This window comes from Molossus molossus, unplaced genomic scaffold (assembly GCF_014108415.1).
Source record: "Molossus molossus isolate mMolMol1 unplaced genomic scaffold, mMolMol1.p scaffold_m16_p_12, whole genome shotgun sequence".
Taxonomy (NCBI): Eukaryota; Metazoa; Chordata; class Mammalia; order Chiroptera; family Molossidae; genus Molossus; species Molossus molossus.
Genome location: NW_023425347.1, coordinates 29,811,784 through 29,833,419, shown reverse-complemented (window position 1 = coordinate 29,833,419; position 21,636 = coordinate 29,811,784). Strand labels below are relative to the sequence as shown.

Sequence of the window (21,636 nt, the reverse complement as noted above, 5' to 3'; positions counted from 1 at the left end):
TTATTTTCCATTTCACACATAGCTGTCTAACCTTTTTTGAGAATGAAAAATTATTAGCTACTATTTGTGATTCAAGTTCTAGCACAGGTTATCCCTAAATGAACACTCAACTAGAGTACTGGCACAAGTGGTCTTCAGAATTTACTCCGTGTGGACACGGACACCTTGGTCCTTCTGGTGACTAGTTTCTTGGATGGGAATTCAAGACAGACTATCACAGAACAAACTCCAAGTTACAGTACATTGTGTTAAAGTAAGGCTCCAGTGTATTTTGGAAATGTAATAATAAGCTGCAGTTTTTTGTTTTTTTTTTCATGTTTACTGAAAGAAAACAATCATAGAAATTCTTTCTACCTTGGTCCACTGGATACACATCTCCCCAGAAAACATATCTGTTACAGACACTATTGATAACTTAACTTTCACTTTAAGCAATTATTTGGTAGTATCACTTCTTTATTTTATGGCTTTTAAAATACTAAGTTCTTAAATATTTGAAAAGTGTTTACTATTTTCTGATAGTTCACACACACACGAAGATGTGAAAATCAGTTTGGAAAATTAAAAAAACTTACAAAATCAGTTTTTTTTAAAGGTTATTCAATAACAGAAATTAAAGGTACAGAAGTGAAACAAACAAAAACTCATTTAAAAATCCCATACATGATCCCTTTCACAAAATGAATCTATAATCTTCTTTGTCAGGAGTGGGGGGAAAAGAATACAAAAAAGCTCCTCTTAAGTTTGGATACATTAGCAACATAAGTTTGTTATTTTTTTCCCATTTTCAAAATAAACCTTCAAATAATCCATTTTTTTAAGTCTAGAGTTTAAAAAAAACAATAAATGTGATATTAAAATTCTTTCTTAAAGTATCTTGACCAACTCACTGTATAGGCTTAAATTAAAATGAGCATTTGTTTAAAGACTTATGTATATGAAAAATGTACATTTCCAAATAAAAAAGTTAACTATATACATTTAATAACGTTACATACAATTAATATAAAGGCTATATAAGGCTTTAGGAAGCTCAAAGTCTAAGCAAGTTTTAGCAGGTAAATCAGTTCATATAACATTATAATTCTAATGATCAATTATCTAACCACTAAGCCACAAAACCTTATTTATGATAGGAAAAGAATCTAGTGTATTTACTTTGAATACAGAACCACAGTTCTGTTCCCTAAGCTGAAAAACGTTGGGCAAATTAATTATATATATAAATATATAAAACTAATATGTAGTTTGTTAAACCATATATTAAACTACATGGTTTAAAAGTATTGATTGAGGTACAAGAGATTTTTGACGGATTTTCCAAATTTATAGAATTAGGGAGACCTAGATTATAGTATATATCAAAGGTCATAGATTAGTTATTTGCTATTTTTTGATTCTTTAATGAGAAATCATACCAAATGATCTATAATCTCTTGTAGCTCTAAACTTTTGATTGTATTGTTTTGCTTTTAAATAATTAAGACTTTTTACACCCCTCTCCTGGCTTTTAGTCCCCCACAATCAGTTATTAGTGGGAAACAAATGCCACATATTTATCAACTGATTCCTAACCCCTGTGCCCTCTCCTCTCTCCAGAGCCCACAGTGCCCAGCACATGGTAAGTGCTCAATGTTTACTGGATATTCTTGAATGAATAGCAAAATATTAAGGATAAATCAATAATTAGAGACAATATGAAAGTGATAATAGTCGCTATTATAAAACCCCCAAACAATAATTCAGAAGTTTCTAGTCTCTTTTTAGATTTACTTTGGTTTGGCTTTGTAAATAACAGCAAGAGAAAATATGGACAAGAAAACAAGGTTAAATCATTGTAAGGTAAACTATAAGTAAGGTTATTAAGTAAACTTAAATAAAAAATTTGTTTCTATCAACATATTGAAGAAATTAATTTTATTTACACTACTAGTAGATCCCAGCTACTCCAGTTACTTTGAGATATAATCATCTTATCAACAACAGAAAAAATATCTTCCAGTATTTCAGTTTTAACTATTGTAACCAAATTGCTTACTTATACTATAGAGTAAGAAGCAATTAATGAATTTTTTTGGAAATAAAAAATATGTATATACATTACCCTGATGCCTAGGCTAAAATATATCTAACAACAAATTTTCTTGATTTCTATTAGTCATAAAAATAAAGGAAAAATATATTGCAAATATTTCTTTGTAGATAATTTCAATTAGAAAACAATAGTTTAATGAAAACAATACAGAGGTTCATGTGAATTGACAGGAGGCAAGAGAAGTAGTCAAAACTTGATAGATAACATGTCAAATAGAACTAAAGAACATCTGCCTCAATGATACCTCGGTAATTAAATTTTTACACATCTCAATTTAATCTCACATTCAAGGAAAATACAAGTCAGTAGGTTATGACGCTAAGTCATAGTTAAGAACCCCTTCTTTTAGCTTGTAAGATGTAGCCTTTTGATTTGATAATTCCTCTACTTTTAACAATGACTGAATATCGCAGTAGCCACAGTGGCACCCACTCGTGCGCTTGAATGTCAGGGATGCTTTCCCGAAGAGCTTCTTGGAAACTTGCTTCAGAAAGCAGCTCTTAAAACAAACAACAACAAATAAAAACCCAGAGTTAAATGTGAAAACAAAGGGACTTTACTATGTAAGTAAGCATTTAAATATAACAAAAGATACACTTCAAAATTGAATATAAGATAGGCTTATCCTTAATGGATACTGTGAACCAGAATGTCAGAAGGTCCAAGGCAGTTCTGCAGAAAGTATTTACACCTGTAACCCCAGCCTATTTAATCCATAACTTCTAGTGAATGGAGCCTGAATATTTGTATTTTTTCTGAAGATCTCTAGGTGATACTAATGTATTGCTAAGGAAAATACAGAAAAGTTGAAAGAAGGGAAAAAAATGTTACCCATTATCCTCTCAATCATTTCCATTGTCATGTACTTTTTTCCAACTTTTTTCTAAACCTATCTTAATATCTTAAAAACTAGAAATCATACTGTAGTTACAGCCTAATTTACTTATTTTTCCAGTTATGTTACGACTATTCCCCATGTAACTAAATATTCCATGAAAGCATTATTTTAAATAATTTTCCCAATATTACATTATACAAATATCAAAATTTATATACTTCTTTATTGTTGGCCAAAAATTGTTTTATTTTTTCCCCTCAAATATTTTCCTAATAAAAATAATGAGCATCTGCCCAGCCGGTGTGGCTCAGTGGTTGAGCGTCGACCCATGCACCAAGAGGTCGCAGGTTCGATTCCTGGTCAGGGCACATGCCCAGGTTGTGGGCCAAATCCCCAGTGGGGACATGCAGGAGGCGGCCAATTGATGTTCTCTCTCATTGATGTTTCTATGTCTCTCTCTCTCCCTTTAAAACAATAATAATAATAATAATGAACATCCTTAAAATGCACGCCTGGCTATGGAATGACAAGGTCAAAGTACAAGTCCATTTTGAAGACTAGATATATAACACATTGCCAGCTGCTTTCCAGAAAGACCATCTTTTACACTTCCAGCAGCCATTGATGATGTTAGTGCCAATCTTACCCTATCCCCAGGAGCACCAGCAATCATTTAAAGAATCTTTGCCAATGGTTATCTTTTAATTTGCATCTCTTTGATGAAATCATTACTTTCTATTCCACATTCGTGTCCAAGCCCTCAACTACTACTCTGATGTACCACCCCCCTCCGCCCTTCCTCTTCTCCAGGGACACTGGCTTCACAGCTGTAACCGGGAATCCTCAAGCACATGTTTGCACCAGCTGCTCCCTCTTTCATGAACACTCTTTTCCCAGATACCACATGGCTTTCTCCCTTCTTGCAGGTCTCTGATGAACATAACCTTATCAGGGAGGCCTCCCTGACCACCCTATATAAAACAATAATCCCTAACCTGGTTATTCTTCTCCCTCAACCAACTTTTCTCCATAGCATAATATCACCATTTATCACATTTAACATTTATATTATTGTCTCCTCCCATCAGAAAATAAATTCCGTGAGGGTTGGAATTTGTCTGACTTGGTTCTATATCTCTAGATACAGATATAGATATAGACACAGATATCTCTAGATATAGATATGCCTGGAACAGAGTAGGTGTCTACTGAATAAATCAAACAATATAGAAAGATTCCACTGGGGTCAGAACCAACCATACAGCTAGATATTAAGTGACCATCTATATACAGTGTGATTTGGGAGCACTAAAGGACCTGTTTGCCCCAAATGAACTGCTGTGATATTTGAATAGCACCAACAGTCAACTACCAGTAAATGTTACTTATTATTACGTGCCAGGCACTTTTCTGAGTACTTTACGTGTATTAACGCATTGAATCCACATGTTAATTAACCCTATGAGATAGGTAATGTCATCCCCCTTGACGAGGGGACACCAAAGCAGACAGGTTAGATAACATGCCCAAGATCACACAGCTAGTAAATGAGTTTTCATAAAGAGAATGCAAATGTCTTTTTAGGAAAAGCAACATTAACATGGATTTGTTTATCAGATAGTCTATCAGAGAAGAGAATTATCTTGAGGGACGAAGGCATAATACAGATTAGATTTTATGGGAGTGGGGTGAGGGGTAGCAAAAACAGTTTCACAATTTTATCCTGACGTAGTTAAACTGTTACCACAACTTCTAGAACAAAGAGTAATGGAAAATAAATACTTCCTGAAGAATAAGGGTAGTTTAGAACAGAGGTAGGCTTTTAGGGGACTTATAAACAAAATTCTATTTTAGATGACAAGCACAGTTAAATGTTTTACAACTTGGTTACTGAAAAAAAAAAAAAATTTGACACTGTGGACAAAAACTAAAAGCAACCTCACAGAAAGAGATGAAGGAATTAAGAAGTACAAATTGGTTGTTAGACTGATGAACCTCAAAGGGAAGGAGGGAGGGCGGGATGAGAGAAACCAAAAATTTCTATGCATATATGCATAACCAATGGATACAGACAATAGTGTGGGGAAGGCAGGGGGGGACAGGACTGGGGAGGAGGGGGGCAATGGGGAAAAAAGGGGGAACATCTGTATTCAACAATAAAGATGAGTTAAAAAAATAAAATAAAATAAAAGCAACCTCACAGGGCGAGCTGATCATAAATTCCTAACTGGGCAGGTCATGGTGAGTAGTCATGTCTCAGGCATGTAATTTCTTTAGTGAAAGGTTTCTCTTAGCCTTAAGCAAGCTCTGTTCATTGTATTTGTGCAACTAGGTAAGGCATTTTTGAAATGCCTTTTTCAGATCCTTGGAAGCCTAACCACCCTCAACAACATAATCTTGTCAACTATCTTATACTCCACTCCCCACCTTGCTTTCTCCCACCTTCCTGTATTCTTTCTTATGTTCCCTCCTTAATTCCAAATGTATAAATAAGAGAAGCTGCAAACTATTGTTCCCTGGAGCATCTGAGATCTTGCTTCCTGGCATTGTCTTCAATTTGGCTCAAATAAACTTGTAAAAATTCTCTACAGGTTTGGACATTCTTAGGTCAACAACATAAAATCAAAGAACTATGCTATTCATTAACTACATACTTTTAAATTTATTTATTTAATAATCCTCACGCAAGGATATGTTATTAGAGAGAAAGAGAGGGAGAAAGGGAGGAAGGGGGAGAGGGGGGAGAAATATCAACTGGCTGACTCCCATACACACCCTGAATGGGAATCAAACCCGCAACCTAAGCATGTACCTTGACCAGGAATTGAACTCACAACCTTTTGGTGTACAGGATGCTTCAATCAACTGAGCTACCTGGCCAGGGCTTAACTACACACTTTTGATTCAACTATGTTAACTCCTTAGTATCAGTAAACACAACAAATCTTTTAAGAGGAGAATTGCTTAATTTACAGACAAAAGTGTATGAAGATTCATTAATGGCATATGCAGGATCAGCCTCTAAATTCTAATCAAAGAGTTTAGAATTAAAATTAAAAAGACATCCAATTGTCAAATTATGTCAGTAAAACAAAAGCATACAAAAAAAGGATGAAATTTCTCTTCTCATATATATATATGCACTGTATTTTGCTATAACAATGATGTTATCAGAGCACATAATCCACATGCCAACATTTAAATAATGTGGAAACAAAATACTAGACACCTTAGTCTTTTCCTATTTCCTTTCCTACTAAAAAAATAATAGTTTTTTTTTTCCAAGTGGAGCCAGGTCGGGTTACTGGCTCATCCATCAGCTCCTGGTAATAGCTGCTATTAGTAATTACTTGTTGGAAGAACCCCCAACCCAAAGTAAATAGGTAAATTGATATTATATTTCCATCATATGGAAAGTTAAAACTTAAATGGTTTATATTACAGAATGAATCAGCAATAGCAGTTCTTTGTTAGATTTTCACTAAAATGACTTTAAAAAAATGAATCCATATGCTATGCTGTATTATCTTTCTGATTTGAAACATTTTAAACCAGAGAGATAGTATAGCATAGTGGGGAAAGGCTCCAAACTCAGCCAGGACCAAGGTCCAAGTTCAAACTTTGCCCTATGCCAGTGAAGTGACCTTGGCTCAGTTCTTAAACTCTGAGGCGCTAGTTCCTCATGAACAGAATGCCTGTATATTTATCACTGTACACAATTAGAAATTCAATTTTAACAAGTAGCTTCTCGTAAGATAAAAGCCTATGATCAAAGTCTACAAACGAAAATCTATCTTACCTTTTGGATCATTATGAGTCAATAGCTGTATGTCAAATTGTTTAGCAAATGCAGTCAAATCGGGTGGCATCACACAGCAGGAGGCAAGATTAACTTGGTTACTATTTGGTTTTACCTAGAAGTGAAAAAAAATACTCATGATATCGTCACTAAATTAAGTACTACTAAAAGTAGACAGTAATACAAGGACTCGATTTTAGAAAATACGAAATATCACATTCTATAGAACTTAAGTTTATAAAATACTTTTACATGAATATATTTATTAATATATGTTTTTCTAACTCACGTTAGTAGTAACAGGGAAAGGAAAAATAGCTGGGGCGGTGGGAGGGAAAGAGCCAATATAGTATTATACTATTAAAAAATCTCCTGCTAGAACCTGCAATCTAATACAACTGCCTCAGATACAAACTTGACTCTGAGTGTGATGGTTCCAACTACATAGGCAATATGTCTTAAAGATAGAGGACCAAATACAAATAAGTACATTTAATGTTAAAGTATAAAATATGATTATTAATTAGACACATTCTGAAAAAGAGAAGAATTAGATTCATTTCTAATAGCTCCTCTGGTTAATTTATAGATATATTCTGGATCACCAAAGTCTCTACATCAAGATCTTGGCCACATTCTAGCTACCACCAAGTCAAAGGGAGAAGGGACAATACTTTCTCTAGGGTCTTCCTGTCCGTAAGAAATTGAAAGCTCTGAAAAGGATGAGGCTGGGGATGAAGTACAAGGAATAGAGATACAGAGAATAAAGGTAAAATATTAGTAAGCAAATTCCCTAATAATTTGTATATTATTAGTCCACATAGTGGTGGGGATTAATTTATGATGCTCAGTCTATTATCAAGTGTATGAACTAGGTCTTATATATTTTTAAATAACAGTCAGCAACATATTTATTATATACAATATCCTCTTATTTAGGAAATTAGAAACATGGTCTATCAATACCTAATGAAGTATGTTTCCTTCAGTTTCACATAAGTAAAACTGAAGGAAACAGACTTAATTCACCTGGCTATGAATTCTTCAATACACATTTTCTAGTGTTTTTGTCACTCATTTTAAATGAGATTAATATTAAGTTCAATTAGACATCTTTTTGAGGGGGGGAAACTCTAATGCTGTTTATAAAGCTATCTTCAAAACCTCTACTTTTGGATCATCCACCCCACAGTGAGTGTCCACTATGTGCAGGATGCCCAACAGTATACAGCAGCAACTGTGAGAGACAGCCCCCCGCCCCACCCCCCACTCCCACCCAGAGTGCTCATGATCTAGCTGTCCTTTACCTGGGCCCACTGATACAGCTGTTCCAACTGTGTTTTGTCCAGATCAGAGGTGCCTATAGCAACAATCTTTTTACTCTGAACCAAGTTTTCTAATTCCTCCCAGTAAGGCTGCAAATGCTGCAGGGAAAGATTAACTCCATCTTCAGTAGGAGGTGAAGCAATGATCACAGAATCCAGCTGTGCAACTCCAAGGACTGAACAGGCTGATGTGAAGGAAAACACAAAGAGGATCAATGTTTGTTACATAATAAAAACAAGTATTTCTAATGCCCTTCAACCATCCCACTGAATTCTGTCCATATATTCACTAGTTTTCTATAGAACAGATTACTTGACTCAGTTTCATAATTTATGCTGAAAATATTTCCATCTTTTAAAAAGGTTTAAGTGTCGCCCTGGCCGGTTTGGCTCAGCGGTTAGAGCGTTGGCCTGTGGTCCAGAGAGACCCGAGTTCGGTTCCCGCTAAGGGCACGTACTTCGGTTGCAGTTTGTCCCCGGCCCTGGTTGGTCGTGCGGGTGGCAGCCACTCGGTGTGTCCCTTCACGTCGATGTTTCTCTCTCTCTCTCCCTTCCTCTCTCTCCCTCCCACTCTATCTGTACAAAAAATGGAAAAATATCCTCGGGTGAGGATAAAAAAAAAAAAAAGGTTTAAGTGTCTAGCCCTGGCCAGGTGGCTCAGTTGGCTGGAGCATCATCCCATACACCAAGTTTGATTCCCGGTCTCGGCACAAACCTAGGTTGCAGGTTCAATCCCTGATTGGGGTGCATATGAGAGGCAACCAATTGATGTTTCTCTCTCACACCTATGTTTCTTTTTCTCTCTCCCTTCCTCTTCCTCTAAAAATCAATAAAAACATATCCTCAGGTAAGGATTTTTTTAAAAAAGGGTAAATGTTCATTCATCTACTTGGTCTGTGTGGTAGATAAGTGGGTTTCTTTGACCTGCCTCTTCTTAGGAACCCACAGATACTTTAGGCTCCTCTTTTTGGGGGAAGAGGCCTTCTTGTTTCCTAGGTCCCAGGATTTTTTGGTGGCTTCATTAATTCATAACATTTTCTTTAGTTCTACTAGTATCTCATATAGCTGATAAAAAGAATTCTGACCTAATAGCCTGCAATTGGTAGCCACAGCAAAAAATAAGCCCGAAACTCTGAAAAACTGAATGTATGGTCTTAATCTATATTTATAGAGGTAGATCATTTCTTAGCTTCTATAAAAATAATTTGAGTTTACTTTTAATACTTATTGTTCACTCCAAAGTTATATTAAAGAACTATTTAAGTGTTCCACATACATAAATACTGGAAAAATGTTTTAAAAGAAAAAAATACTGAATAACTATAATAATACCATCATTCCCTAAACCAAGTACTGAAAATAGATAAAAATGCTTGGCTTGTTTGTTGTTGTTGTTGTTTTGATATTTCATCTATGGTATTAAAAGGGCTAAGGATATGATTAAAGAGAATTTCTATCTCCAAAGGCATAATTAACATTTAATTATGTTACATCTTTTATATGCATCTTATATACCAAAATATGATGCTATATAAGTTAATATGATTCTACAGAAGCCTTAGGAAATTAGGCTAGAACTTTAATATATTTCTTTTTTTTTTTTCCTCACTGGAGGACATTTTTCCATTTTTTGTACAGATAGAATGGGAGGGAGAGAGAGAGAGAAAGAGAGAGAGAGAGAGAGAGAGAGAGAGAGAAACATCGACGTGAAAAGCACACATCGAGTGGCTGCCACCCGCACGACCAACCAGGGCCGGGAACAAACTGCAACCGAAGTACATGCCCTTAGCGGGACCTGAACCTGGGTCTCTCTGGACCGCAGGCCGATGCTCTAACCGCTGAGCCAAACCGGCCAGGGCTAGGCTAGAACTTTAAAAGGCAAAATGGGAATGAGTTCATTTTCTTTTTTATGTGGACCTGAACATAAGAAATAATACACCTATGCTAATTTAAAATCCACTATAAAGATAAAAAGTTAATACTTTGCTTACCCATGTCAACTGCATTTCTAGTTGAAGAAGAGTTTGATCCTACAATGAATAGTTTTGCTGGGTAACAAAGAAAACAAAACTGATTACTACATTTGGGTAACATTCTACTATATAGTATTGATACTGCTAATAATACTAAGATGACATAATCCTGAATAAATTATTTTTCCTTTCCTAGTAACATAATTTTATAGTTTTCATTTTAAGACATAAAAGTATATTTTCATTGTAATTTTAAAATTACATGCTAGTTGCCAACAAAAATATTGGTTTGTCAAAATAAAAAAGCAAATATTAATTATCCATAAATTAGAAGGCAGGTCAAATAAATATAGAAACTTATTACTCAAAATGTACATTTTATGAATTAAATATAATGGAGCATATTACTACTTTCTCCAATAAACTAAAATCTATATATAGACTAAAATGAAATTGCTTGTAATGTGATGAAAACTGAAAACAACAAACTAACTGCTCCCTCCCACCCCCCATATCCCACCTTCATAATACAATCATTTTTAAAACATTTTAGACATTACCTTCTAGTTCTTGGTCAAATGAAGCAGGGCATAAGATTGTTTCTACTTGGTTTACCTTTATGTAATATTTTTTTAAATCTCTATGCAGTAGTTATCTTAATTTTTTTATCGTAATAGTAATGTATTCACTCTAGTGTGAGGAAAACTTACAAATGAGTAGAAAGACTTAAAAAAAAAAATGCCAATAGTCTCACCACCAAAAGCCATTACTGTTAGATTTCTCTGTACTCTGTACTTTTAATGAATAATTTTACATACTCGTTTATATTTATTGGATTAATTGAGGTGACATTGGTTAATAAAATTATATAGGTTTCAGGTGTACGCTTCTATAATATATCATCTGTATATTGTATTGTGTGTTCACCACCCCAAGTCAAGTCTCCTTCCATCACCACTTATCCCTACTATACCCATACTCATTTTTAATGATTGAACATTATTCTATAATTTTGATAGGGTATAATTTACTAAATGATTTCATGCTTTTTAAACATTTAGGTTAGTTCCAGGTTTTTGTTATCATATATAATGCCAACATAAACATCTTGGAAACTTTTGTTCAACATTTATGCTGAAGCATTTCCCAAGGATAAATGATCAGCAATGAGATTATAAGTCAAAGGATGTGATCTTTTTTGTGAGTATTGTTCTATTTTATTTACCTCCTAAATTTTATCAGACCACTAAAAGTTAAGAGTTGTTCTAACAACACAGAATGCTATTAAAAATGTTATTAAAATATATATATATTTGTTAATTTAGTAGGTATAATATATACCTACCCATTAATTGGCATTTCCTTCTTCAACTTCAACCAGGAAAGTTGAGTAGTTTTCTAAATTTATAAAATTATGGCTTTGGCTTGATTTTAACTCAACTTGACATGTCTATATTTACTGTATATAAATTCACTGTTCAAAAATCTAAATTTACTCAAAATGGAGTAGTAGGAGAGAAGAAAGAGAGAAAAATCCCAAAGGGGAAAGGATAGAAAACGGCTAATGAAATACCCTATATAAAGTGTCTGGCATCCAACATATACAACAAATTTTCCTTGTACATTTATTTCTCCTTTCTTTTCTACTGCTAGATAATCTTCCTAAAACACTGCTTTCCTCATGTTACTTCTCTATTTAAAAGCCAGCTCAGTTCCTCTACCAGGCAAGTCAATCTTCACCACTTTGGCCCAACCTTAGCTCCCATAATTATACTATGAAAGCCCTCCCCACCACAAGCCTTCTGGCTATGAATGTGTGCTACCTGAAATGACCTCCTCTGAAAGAAGAGGCATTTTTAGAGAAGTAGAGAGAGGAAAGCTGTTCATGTGGGGAGAAGTATGATACTTATCAAGCCGTCTAGGAACTGAGGACAACTTGTTAGAACTCCAAGATGAATCTAAACCATAATGAACTACAATCAACGACAGAGAAAATGTTCTTTTACTTCTTTTACAACACAAACAGCAATGTGAAATTAATAGAAATAAATGGATTTTGAAGTCAGGCATCCTTGGCTGGATTCCTGGTTCAACCACTTACTGGCTGTATGACAACTTTCAAGTTATTTAATGTCACCTGTGCAATGGGGATAATGGACCTACCTTGTAGAACTGTTTTGAGAATTATAAGAAATATAATCAAAAAGGATTTAAGTACAGTGCCTGGTACCAAGTAAAACTTCACAATGGTAGTTATTACAGTCAAAAGCCAATGCCCTATCTCATCTTATACATCCATCTCCCACAAAAATAATAACCACAACACAAATAATAAGTAATAGCTACTTGGCACTTAACTTTGTGCCAAGCGTTGTGGTTGAGCGCTTCTTTTGTAATTTTACATAACTTACAAATAAGCCTGTGAAACAGATGAATCTCCATTTTATAGATGAAGAAACTGAGGCTCAGAGAGATTAAATTACTTGTTAGCCCAAGATTATTCCAGTCAGAAATCTGCATGTCCAGGAATTTCAATCTAGTGAAGTTCAAGCTTTTCATCACTAAGCTATGCTGACTATAAACTGAGTTCAAGAACAGTGCCCCTTTTCAGTTTTTCATTCCTTGAGCTTAGCATGGTCTCTGGAAAGTAATCACTTGATACACTTGTTGAATTGGTATAACATGTATTTTATTTCTCTTCATGCAACTTGTTGCCCAGATTTCTTTCTATACTTCCAGGCCACCTCAGCCATTGTTTGGCAGTGCGCCCCCAGGAAGAGAGGGCTTATGTCTGCTTTGGGTAGACAATGTTCTTAAGACTTCCCTTTATTCTTTCCATTTCCTCCAGCTTAATCTTCTCATTGTTCTCAAGTCCAAAATATAAATAAAAGCGAAGAACAGTAAAGTTCTATTGCAACTCCACTGAGATAGCCAACACTGACCCTCTTTAACACCCTCTAAGAGTTGACATTAGAATGTATATGCCCCACTCTTAGTGACTGTCACGCATTACCAGAAGCAAAGAAAGGCTTATTCCCATGCCCGATAAAACCTCACTATCACTTCCACTATATAACAATGAATTGGAAAGGCTAGACTTTACCAGAAACTTTCATTTCTTCTCTTTCATCAGGATTTATCTTTTCTACTGCATGAGATACAGTACATTCCAAGACATCTGGCAACTCCTATAATAAACACATGATGTTTACAATAAATATAAAATGTTTCAGATTAGCTATATATTTTCTACTGTCCATAATGCCCTTTAACAGCAGAGAACCCCAAAGATAACAGGGTTCTTTACCTGGAGTCTGAATGGGCTTCATAAGGTTTGTAAAGCTCTGAAATACAGGTAAAACACTTTGTGCATGTGTGTCCCTTTTCTGAGAAAAGGTATCTCATTTTGAACAGGTACTCAGATTAAAAAAATAAATAAATGGGGGGCAGGAGGCCTCTAAGGACTTAGAAACACTAGAACAGTGCATATTTTTACTTAGAAAAGAAATCAATGAAAAATAATAATATCCATTTTGGATAATGACATGTTAAAAACTTTCTACATTAATCACAAACATTTTAAACCATTTTGTTTTTCTAAGTGCAATAAAAAAAACTAAAAGTCATTCCAATGCATAATGAATAATCTACGAGGAAAATGATAAAATGTTAGCACATATAATTAACTCACATTTACAAGATTAAAATAAACAGTGAGGCCTTGCTCACAATTCTTGAGCGTATTACAATGCCTGGCAGAGTAAGTGTTCACTAGTCATGCATAAATAGAGTAAATGGTCATTTCAGAGAAACAGAGACTTTAATCAACACATATCTAGCAGCTAACGAGTTATAAAACGTGCAGTATGCCCATGGGAACAAGTATGTCCAGCACACAACTTCTTCCATTCTTCTAAAGTAGTCTATGTAATTTGTTATATACCTTTGGCTGAGTTGGATCCCAAAGAGTGGTTTACAGACCGGTGTTCTGTATATTAACATTTATGATAATAGTCATACATTGACATTTAGTGAAACACAGTTCCTTATTGTCTCAGCAGAAACTGACATTTAAAAAAATTATTTCTAGTACTGTATTATTGGGGTGGATAGTCTACCAAAGCAATCTACCAACTAAAACTGTTTAATAATAGTCATTCCTTTATCAGGCCAAATACAAATTGGAACAAAATACATTATGAGGAAACTCTGATGGGAATTAAGTATGGAGAATCCTAGTATTTTGTCTAGTTGAAGAGTTAACTACAGAGCCTACATTTTCTGTTTCATTATTAAGCCTACTAAGTCAGACTGCCATCTCAGCATATCAGCCACAGGACATTTTATGCTAATTGTCTATTTGACTTTCCTATCAAAACTGAGGAAATTAATTTCCTGCTTACTGAAGTTCACCTCCCTTTTGGACTACATGATTTCTTGACCCACATTTTACTCACCCTGACCAAATCAGGGCTGATTTGGGAACTCCACTCATTCAAGGTCTTTTGGATACAATCTCGAAGCTGCAAAAGGAATGCATTTTGAAACTGTTAATCAGACTCTATATACTTTTCTATATGTATATGATAAAAATGTATTAGTTTGATAAGTAGGAAAAATAAGTCAATAGAAAATATAATACAAACCAAAAGTTTAGTTCTACAAGGTTGTTTTAACAAAGATAAATTTGTATCTATTTTTATCCTACTCTTAATTCTCAAATATTGATGACCTAAAACAGTAATCTAATTATTTAAAAAGTGTTTTGGTATCAATAAAATTTAGAGACATAAAAACATCCATAGCCCTGGCCGGTTTGGCTCAGGATTTAGAACGTCCGCCTGTGGACCAGAGAGGCCAAGGTTCGGTTTCCGCTAAGGGCATGTCCCTCAGTTGCAGTTTGTCCTCGCTCGTGTGGGTGGCAACCACTTGATGTGTCTCTCTCACTTCCATGTCTCTCTCTTCCTCCCTCTCGCTCTCCTGCTCTATCTGAAGATGAATGCAAAAATGTCCTCGGGTGAGGATTAAAAAAGAGAAAATCCATAAACAACAAAAAAGGCTCTAGCTAGTTTGGATCACTAGTTAGAGCGTCAGGCTTGAGGACTAAAATGTCTTGGGTTTAATTCCCAGTCAGGGGCACGTACCTTGGTTGTGAGTTCAATCCCCAGCCCTGGCTGGAATCCTGCGGGAGGCAACCAATCCAAATGTCTCTCTTACATCAATGTTTTTCTCTCCCTCCCTCCCACTCTATCTAAAAAAGATCAATGGAAAAATATCCTCGGGTGAGAATTAAAAATACAAAAAACCCAACAGTGAAGTTTATAGCCCTAGCCAGTGTGGCTCAATTGGTAGGAGTGTCCTTCCACACACCAAAAGGTCATGGGTTTGATCCCTGGGCCTGGTTGGGGCATGTATGGGAGGCAAGGAATCAATTTTTCTCTCACATGGATGTTTCTCCTTTTCCCTCCCTCCTCTATAAAACTCAATGATAGCCCTGGCCGGTTTGGCTCAGCGGTTGGAGCGTCGGCCTGCGGTACAGAGAGACCCGGGTTCGGTTCCCGCTAAGGGCACGTACCTCGGTTGCAGTTTGTCCCCGGCCCTGGCTGGTCGTGCGGGTGGCAACCACTCGATGTGTCCCTTCACATCGATGTTTCTCTCTCTCTCTCTTCCTCTTCTCCCTCCCGCTCTGTCTGAACAAAAAAAAAAAATGCAAAAAAAACCCCACAAAAAAACAAAAAAAAAACCCTCAATGATAATATCCTTAGGTGAGAATTTAAAAAAAGAATAAAGTTTATAGTGGAGAAACATGGGCTCAAGCCCAGGTAGCCTGACTAGAATTAATATTAACCACTATGTTATATTCCTCAAAGACAAACGATTCTCTAAATGTGGCCAGAGGAACTCCTACATCAGATTCACCTGTGGCTTTTACTAAAAATTCAAATTCCTGAGCCCCATAGTAGACCTGCTTAATCACTCTATAAGGGCAGAACTTATATTTAAAAAGCATCCCAAGCAATCGATATGTACTCTAAAGTCTGAGCACCACCATAGTCATATCTTACAGAGTTCCATGTGACTGTCAGTCCATGTCATTTCCTAACTCTTAGGTACAAGAGTTCCAATCTGTCTGCAATGTTTTCTTATACAAACAATTAAAACTGTTACACTAACATTGTAGTATGTTATAAATTCACTCAAGAGTTTATATTCTTTTTTTTTAAATCTTCACTCGAGGACATTTTCTTGCATTTATCTTCAGAAACAGCAGGAGGGAGAAAGGGAGGAAGAGAAAGAGAGAAACATCATATGAGAGAGACACATCGACTGGTTGCCACCCACACAACCCCAACCAGGGCTGGGGACAAACTGTAACCGGGGTATGTGCCCTTAGCGGGAACCGAACCCAGGGCTCTCTGGACTGCGGGCTGACGCTCTAACTGCTGAGCCAAACTGGCCAGGGTGAGTTTATATTCTTTTAATCCTCACTCGAGAACTTTTTTCCATTTTTTGTTCAGATAGAGTGGGAGGGAGAGAGAGGAAAAGAGAGAGAGAAACATTGATGTGAAAGGGATACATCGAGTGGCTGCCTCACACACGACCTAACCAGGGCCGGGGACAAACTGCAACTGAGGTACGTGCTCTTAGCGGGAACCAAACCTGGGTCTCTCTGGACCACAGGCTGATGCTCTAACTGCTGAGCCAAACCGGCCAGGGCGAGTTTATATTCTTTTTTTTTTTTTATCCTCACCCAAGGACATTTTTCCATTTTTTGTACAGATAGAGTGGAAGGGAGAGAGAGGAAGAGATAGAGAGAGAGAAACATCGATGTGATAAGGGACACATCGAGTGGCTGCCACCGCATGACCAACCAGGGTCGGGGACAAACTGCAACCAAGGTACGTGCCCTTAGCGGGAACCGAACCCAGGTCTCTCCGGACCGCAGGCTGATGCTCTAACCGCTGAGCCAAACCAGCCAGGGCTATATTCTTTTATGTCAGTATATTTCAAACTTATCTGATAGTGGTCCAAAGCAATACATACATTTACATAGTGAGGACCTCCATACATATAATAGAACATTTTCAAGACAATATTTATGTTCTCTATATACCAGGCACACTCTGACGGCTTCTATGAATTAGAAAAAAATATGCTGCTACATAACTCACTAAATTGATTTCTGACTACTAACGGGTAACACTAGCAGTTTGAGCCAAACCGGCCAGGGCAACACTAGCAGTTTGAAATCACTGCCTTATAAATATCCAATGGCAAAGTGTTTGCATTCTGTGGACAATCAATGAAAAAATAAATGTGTAACTAGAAGCAAATCCCTGAATTGCAAAAGCACTTTCCTAATAGCAATAACAGAGACTAAACTTCTGAACTATCTGATCTATTGCTGCTTATGCTAAAAACTGATATACACACTTTATTGCTTATTATCTTAGTATAGATAATTACAAAGGACAATTGGTTTACCAACTGAAGAGCTCAGAGTCACCTATGTTAAGATTTATAATCCACAACAATACAATAACCCACATGGATTCAAATTACAAAGTCTATCTTTACAGAAAGTATAATTATAATCGTACTTAAGTCAGTAGATAAAAATTAGTTAATAATCATTCCAGACAATTACAAGTCAATATTTTTTTAAAAATGAGTAAAGCTGAGGCAGCAGGATGGACTGGAAGTTAACAATTCTATCAGGAGTACTTGGGCTCAAATCATGGGAGAATTTGAACTTTTCCTTTGAAAGGATGGCTCATTTGCATACGCAAGGCTTTCCTGGTGAATGCTAATTCAGGAGGATAAATATATTTCCTGACTATTCACCCCCTTCTTCAAACAATTTCTTAATTAATCTTGGATTCTGAAAAATGTCAGAATAAATCATAGCACAATCCAATGTTACAATAATAGGAGAAATTCACTGACTATATCACAACCTAATGATTTTTATCTTTACATGTTTTTTGGGGTTTTTTTTATCCTCACCCAAAGACATTTTTGCATTTATCTTCAGACAGAGTGGGAGGGAAAAAGGGAGGGAGAGAGAGAGAAACATCGAAGTGAGACAGACACATCAAGTGGTTGCCACCCACACGACCCCAACCAGGCCCGTGACAAACTGCAACCAAGGTACATACCCTTAGCGGTAACCGAACCCAGGACTCTCTGGTCTGCAGGCCAATGCTGTAACCGCTGAGCAAAACCAGCCAGAGCACTTTCTTCATTCTTAATATATGCGTGCGTGCGCGCGCACACACACACACACACACACTATCACTGAAGATAAGTGTCATCATAATGTAGGGTATCATTAAACCTGCAGTTGTATAAGATTTTAAAAAATAGTAATGATTCAACTGGTGAACTACCCTTTTTTTTTTTTTTTGTGGTACGTGCCCCTAGCAGGAACCTAACCCAGGACTCTCTGGTCCACAGGCCAACGCTCAACTGCTGAGCCAAACTGGTCAGGGAAGTCAACTACCCTTACAACAAAGAACTGGGCTAAACAGTCCTATTATGGCCCACTTAAAAAACAAGATCTGATTTCATAAAATTCCAGTGTAACAAAACATCTGGGCAGATATCACAGAATAAAAACAAAAGCAAATATTAGCACTAGAATAGAATTTTTAGAAAATTTCATTAAACTCTCTACTCAGGGTGTAAATTTTCTCAGTAATGAGTGATTTATTCAGTTTCTTTATTCAATGAGGTTAAACTGTTTCAAGCAGCACACCCCAATTTGATGGCCCTGGTTATTACAAAGTTCTTTTTTAAGTGAAAACACAACATGCATATTTTCCCTACAATATGCTGCCATATCTCAAGTGTTCCTCAAATATTTTCTAGTTTCTTTAGTTTTTCCCTCTTATGCTACACCCAAAATAAGACACACAAACCAGAATTAGTCTTTTTTCTTTTTATCCCCACCTGAGGACACTTGTTTCCATTTTTTGTTCAGATAGAGTGGGAGGGAGAGCGAGGAAGAGAGAAAGAGAGAGAGAAACATCGATGTGAAGGGAACACATGGAGTGGTTGCCACCCGCACGACCCAACCAGGGCCGGGGACAAACTGCAACCAAGGTACGTGCCCTTAGCGGGAACCAAATCCAAGTCTCTGGACTGCAGGTCAAAGCTCTAACCGCTGAGCCAAACTGGCCAGGGCCAGAATAAGTCTTTTGAACGATGTTTATAAAACTCTGGAGTGTGACTCGTAACTGCATTAAGAAATCAGTTTTTAAAAATTAAAATAGGATAGGAAAAAATTAGAATATACAGTACATAGTAAGGGTTAATATCTTTTCATAATACCATATGTACATAAAGAACACACACACACACACACATTCTGGATTGCAAGATAAATGCATTTCTTACTGGGCTTGCAGTAAAAAGACTTTGAAAGCCACTACTCTAGAGTGTGTTGTAGTGAGATAAGAGAAAATTTCACCCAATATTATCAATATACTTGCAAAATGGTGTACTGAGCCAGCAGCACTGGAGGAATTTAAAGGTCCAGAACTAAATATACAAATATTTATCTTTGGGAGAAATAGTCGGGGAGGGGGCATTGAACAAAACAAGACATACAAACTGAGCTGTAACCAGGACACAGAATATGGTACAGGATTCTGATTCCTATTGAAGTTACAACCAAGAGGTCCCATCTCCCAATGAGCACCCACTCCCAACACCAGACCTGTGCACAAGTCCAGCACTACTGGTATATCACCAACATCTTATATAAAAGAGCAGAAACTGTCTAGGAACACAGCTGATAACATCATATAATGATATAGTTTAGGATATTTTTTTCTTTTAATCAGATGGTACTTGATTTATCTGGGTAATCACTTCATAAGTTATATAAACGTCCGATCACTATGTTGTACACCCGAAACTAATATATATTGTATGTCAACTGTTAATGAAAAATAGTTATTAAAAATATTTATCTTTCTGATTGAACCAGAAAATAAGGGAGATAAAATGCCTGTGTGGAGAGCATTTTCACATATATTTTAATTCTCACAACGACCTGCTGAAGATATCCAACTTTAAAGCTACAGGGTCAGGCAGTAACTTTCCTAAAGTCACAGAGCTCCTAAATTGAAGTGTTGTTTTATTTATTGTTATCTTTAATACTAAAATTGTCCCATAGCATCAATATGCCTCTGCAATTAATTGTGCAATCAATGATTTCCATGTGCTCAGAAATTACCAGCTATATAATGAGTATATGATTCCAAATTAATCTCTGCCTCTTCAAACTAGTGATCAGTCTTTAGGCAAACAGACTAAGATTAATGTTCAGCAAGAAAAATATATACTTTGTTTCAAAGCCGAATTTGAGTGTTTAGTCATGCGTCTCACAGCAACAGAGAAACTATTGTCAACATCCAACAGCTAAGTGGATTATTAGTAGCATTTCATCTGAATTCTCCAGAAACTAATTTCTTAAATATTTTCACCCGGACACGCCGTGGAGAAGGGAGCGGGACCGACCGATGTACTGGCCTTCTCTGACCCGAGCCAGGCAGAGGAATCCGATACGCTGGAGAGTTCGGATATCAGCCATTAGGACGAATGGAGGCATCACTCGGTGTGAAGTTGCACCTGCCAAGTTTCTTAACACGCGATGCCCCCAACAGCAGCTCTGGGTGCGAAGTCGCGCGGACAGCGGCCCAGCCTCCTCCCGCGGGCGGAGCCCAGGTGCGCGCGGGGCCCGACCACCCGCCCTGGCCTCGCGGGGCCGCCCGGCCCGGCCCGCGGCCTGGCCCCGGAGCTCCGCGTCTCTGCGGGCCACGCTCGCGCGCCCTCACCTCCTCGCTGTGTGTGGACGGGCACTTCTTGCGCAGGCGGCCCCAGTTCAGCAGGTTTCCTGTCTGCAGGTGCAGGGTGCGGGCCCGCGCCAGGAGCGCCCGGGCCGCGCGGCTGTCAGTGCCCATGGCAGCGGCCGCCGGACGGGGCCAGGCGGAGATGGGGCCGCAGGCGGGGAAGAAGGCCGCCCCTCAGACACCGTGCCGAGGCCGCAAAGCCGGGCGCGAGGCTGCCTGCCCCGCGCGGCGGGACCTCGGCCTGCGTTCGGGCCGAGGGAGGCCGGGCGGCGGCGGCGGAACGGACGCCCGGGCAGGACGCGCTGGTGGCTGCGGCTCCTGCTACTGAGGCCGCCGCAGGAGAGCTGATTCCGAACGGAGGAAGCCGTTTCCTGGAAGACAATGACTAAGCAGAAATCGCGGCGTGTTAGTGCTTCGTAACCGTTACCAGCCCCGCAGCTAAGCCAAGCGGAGAGAGGCAGGGCGGGGCGGGGCGGCGAGTGAGCCGCGGGTCGCTAGCCCGCGGGGCACTGGCCTTTGCCCTGTGGCGGGCGTGGCGCAGAGAGGCGGGCGGGCGCGCGGGGCAGGGCGGGGCGGGAGCGGCGCTCGGCAGGGCTCCCCCTGTCGGTCAGAGGACAGTTTGCAGGATAGCGCCGCCTTCGAGCGCAGCCAACTTGGCTCGCGATCTGGCCTCCCAGCCAATGGGCGGTCACGCTGGTGATTTCCTTACACACCTCTTGAAAAAAAACAACACAGCAGCAGTATCTC

At 38.0% G+C, this 21,636-nt stretch overlaps 1 protein-coding gene across 2 annotated transcripts; it reads right to left on the bottom strand.

Annotated features, from left to right (window-relative positions):
* Nucleotides 1-264: 264 nt before the first annotated feature.
* Nucleotides 265-21,427, bottom strand: GCLM (glutamate-cysteine ligase modifier subunit). 2 transcript variants are annotated; one of them, XM_036256191.1, is made up of 7 exons: nt 18,190-18,314; nt 14,488-14,553; nt 13,134-13,218; nt 10,049-10,105; nt 8,040-8,242; nt 6,733-6,847; nt 265-2,594 (listed from the first exon to the last, which is right to left on the bottom strand). In XM_036256191.1, the coding sequence occupies exons 1-7, from the start codon at nt 18,274-18,276 to the stop codon at nt 2,425-2,427; spliced, it is 783 nt and encodes a 260-aa protein (XP_036112084.1). In that variant the 5' UTR covers nt 18,277-18,314; the 3' UTR covers nt 265-2,424. The 2 variants fall into 2 exon arrangements, with proteins under 2 accessions (XP_036112084.1, XP_036112085.1); XM_036256192.1 differs by lacking the exon at nt 18,190-18,314 and adding an exon at nt 20,875-21,427 and having other exon boundaries at nt 1,901-2,594.
* Between the last annotated feature and the right edge of the window lie 209 nt (nt 21,428-21,636).

Excerpts from the sequence above, each read along its gene's own strand:
- GCLM (XM_036256192.1), bottom strand. The coding sequence starts at position 21,000 with ATGGGCACTGACAGCCGCGCGGCCCGGGCGCTCCTGGCGCGGGCCCGC. Across the intron at positions 13,219-14,487 it reads TCAGCCCTGATTTGGTCAGG|GAGTTGCCAGATGTCTTGGA; the intron begins GTGAGTAAAATG and ends TGTTTATTATAG. Across the intron at positions 6,848-8,039 it reads AGCTGTATCAGTGGGCCCAG|GTAAAACCAAATAGTAACCA; the intron begins GTAAAGGACAGC and ends TTTCACTTCTAG.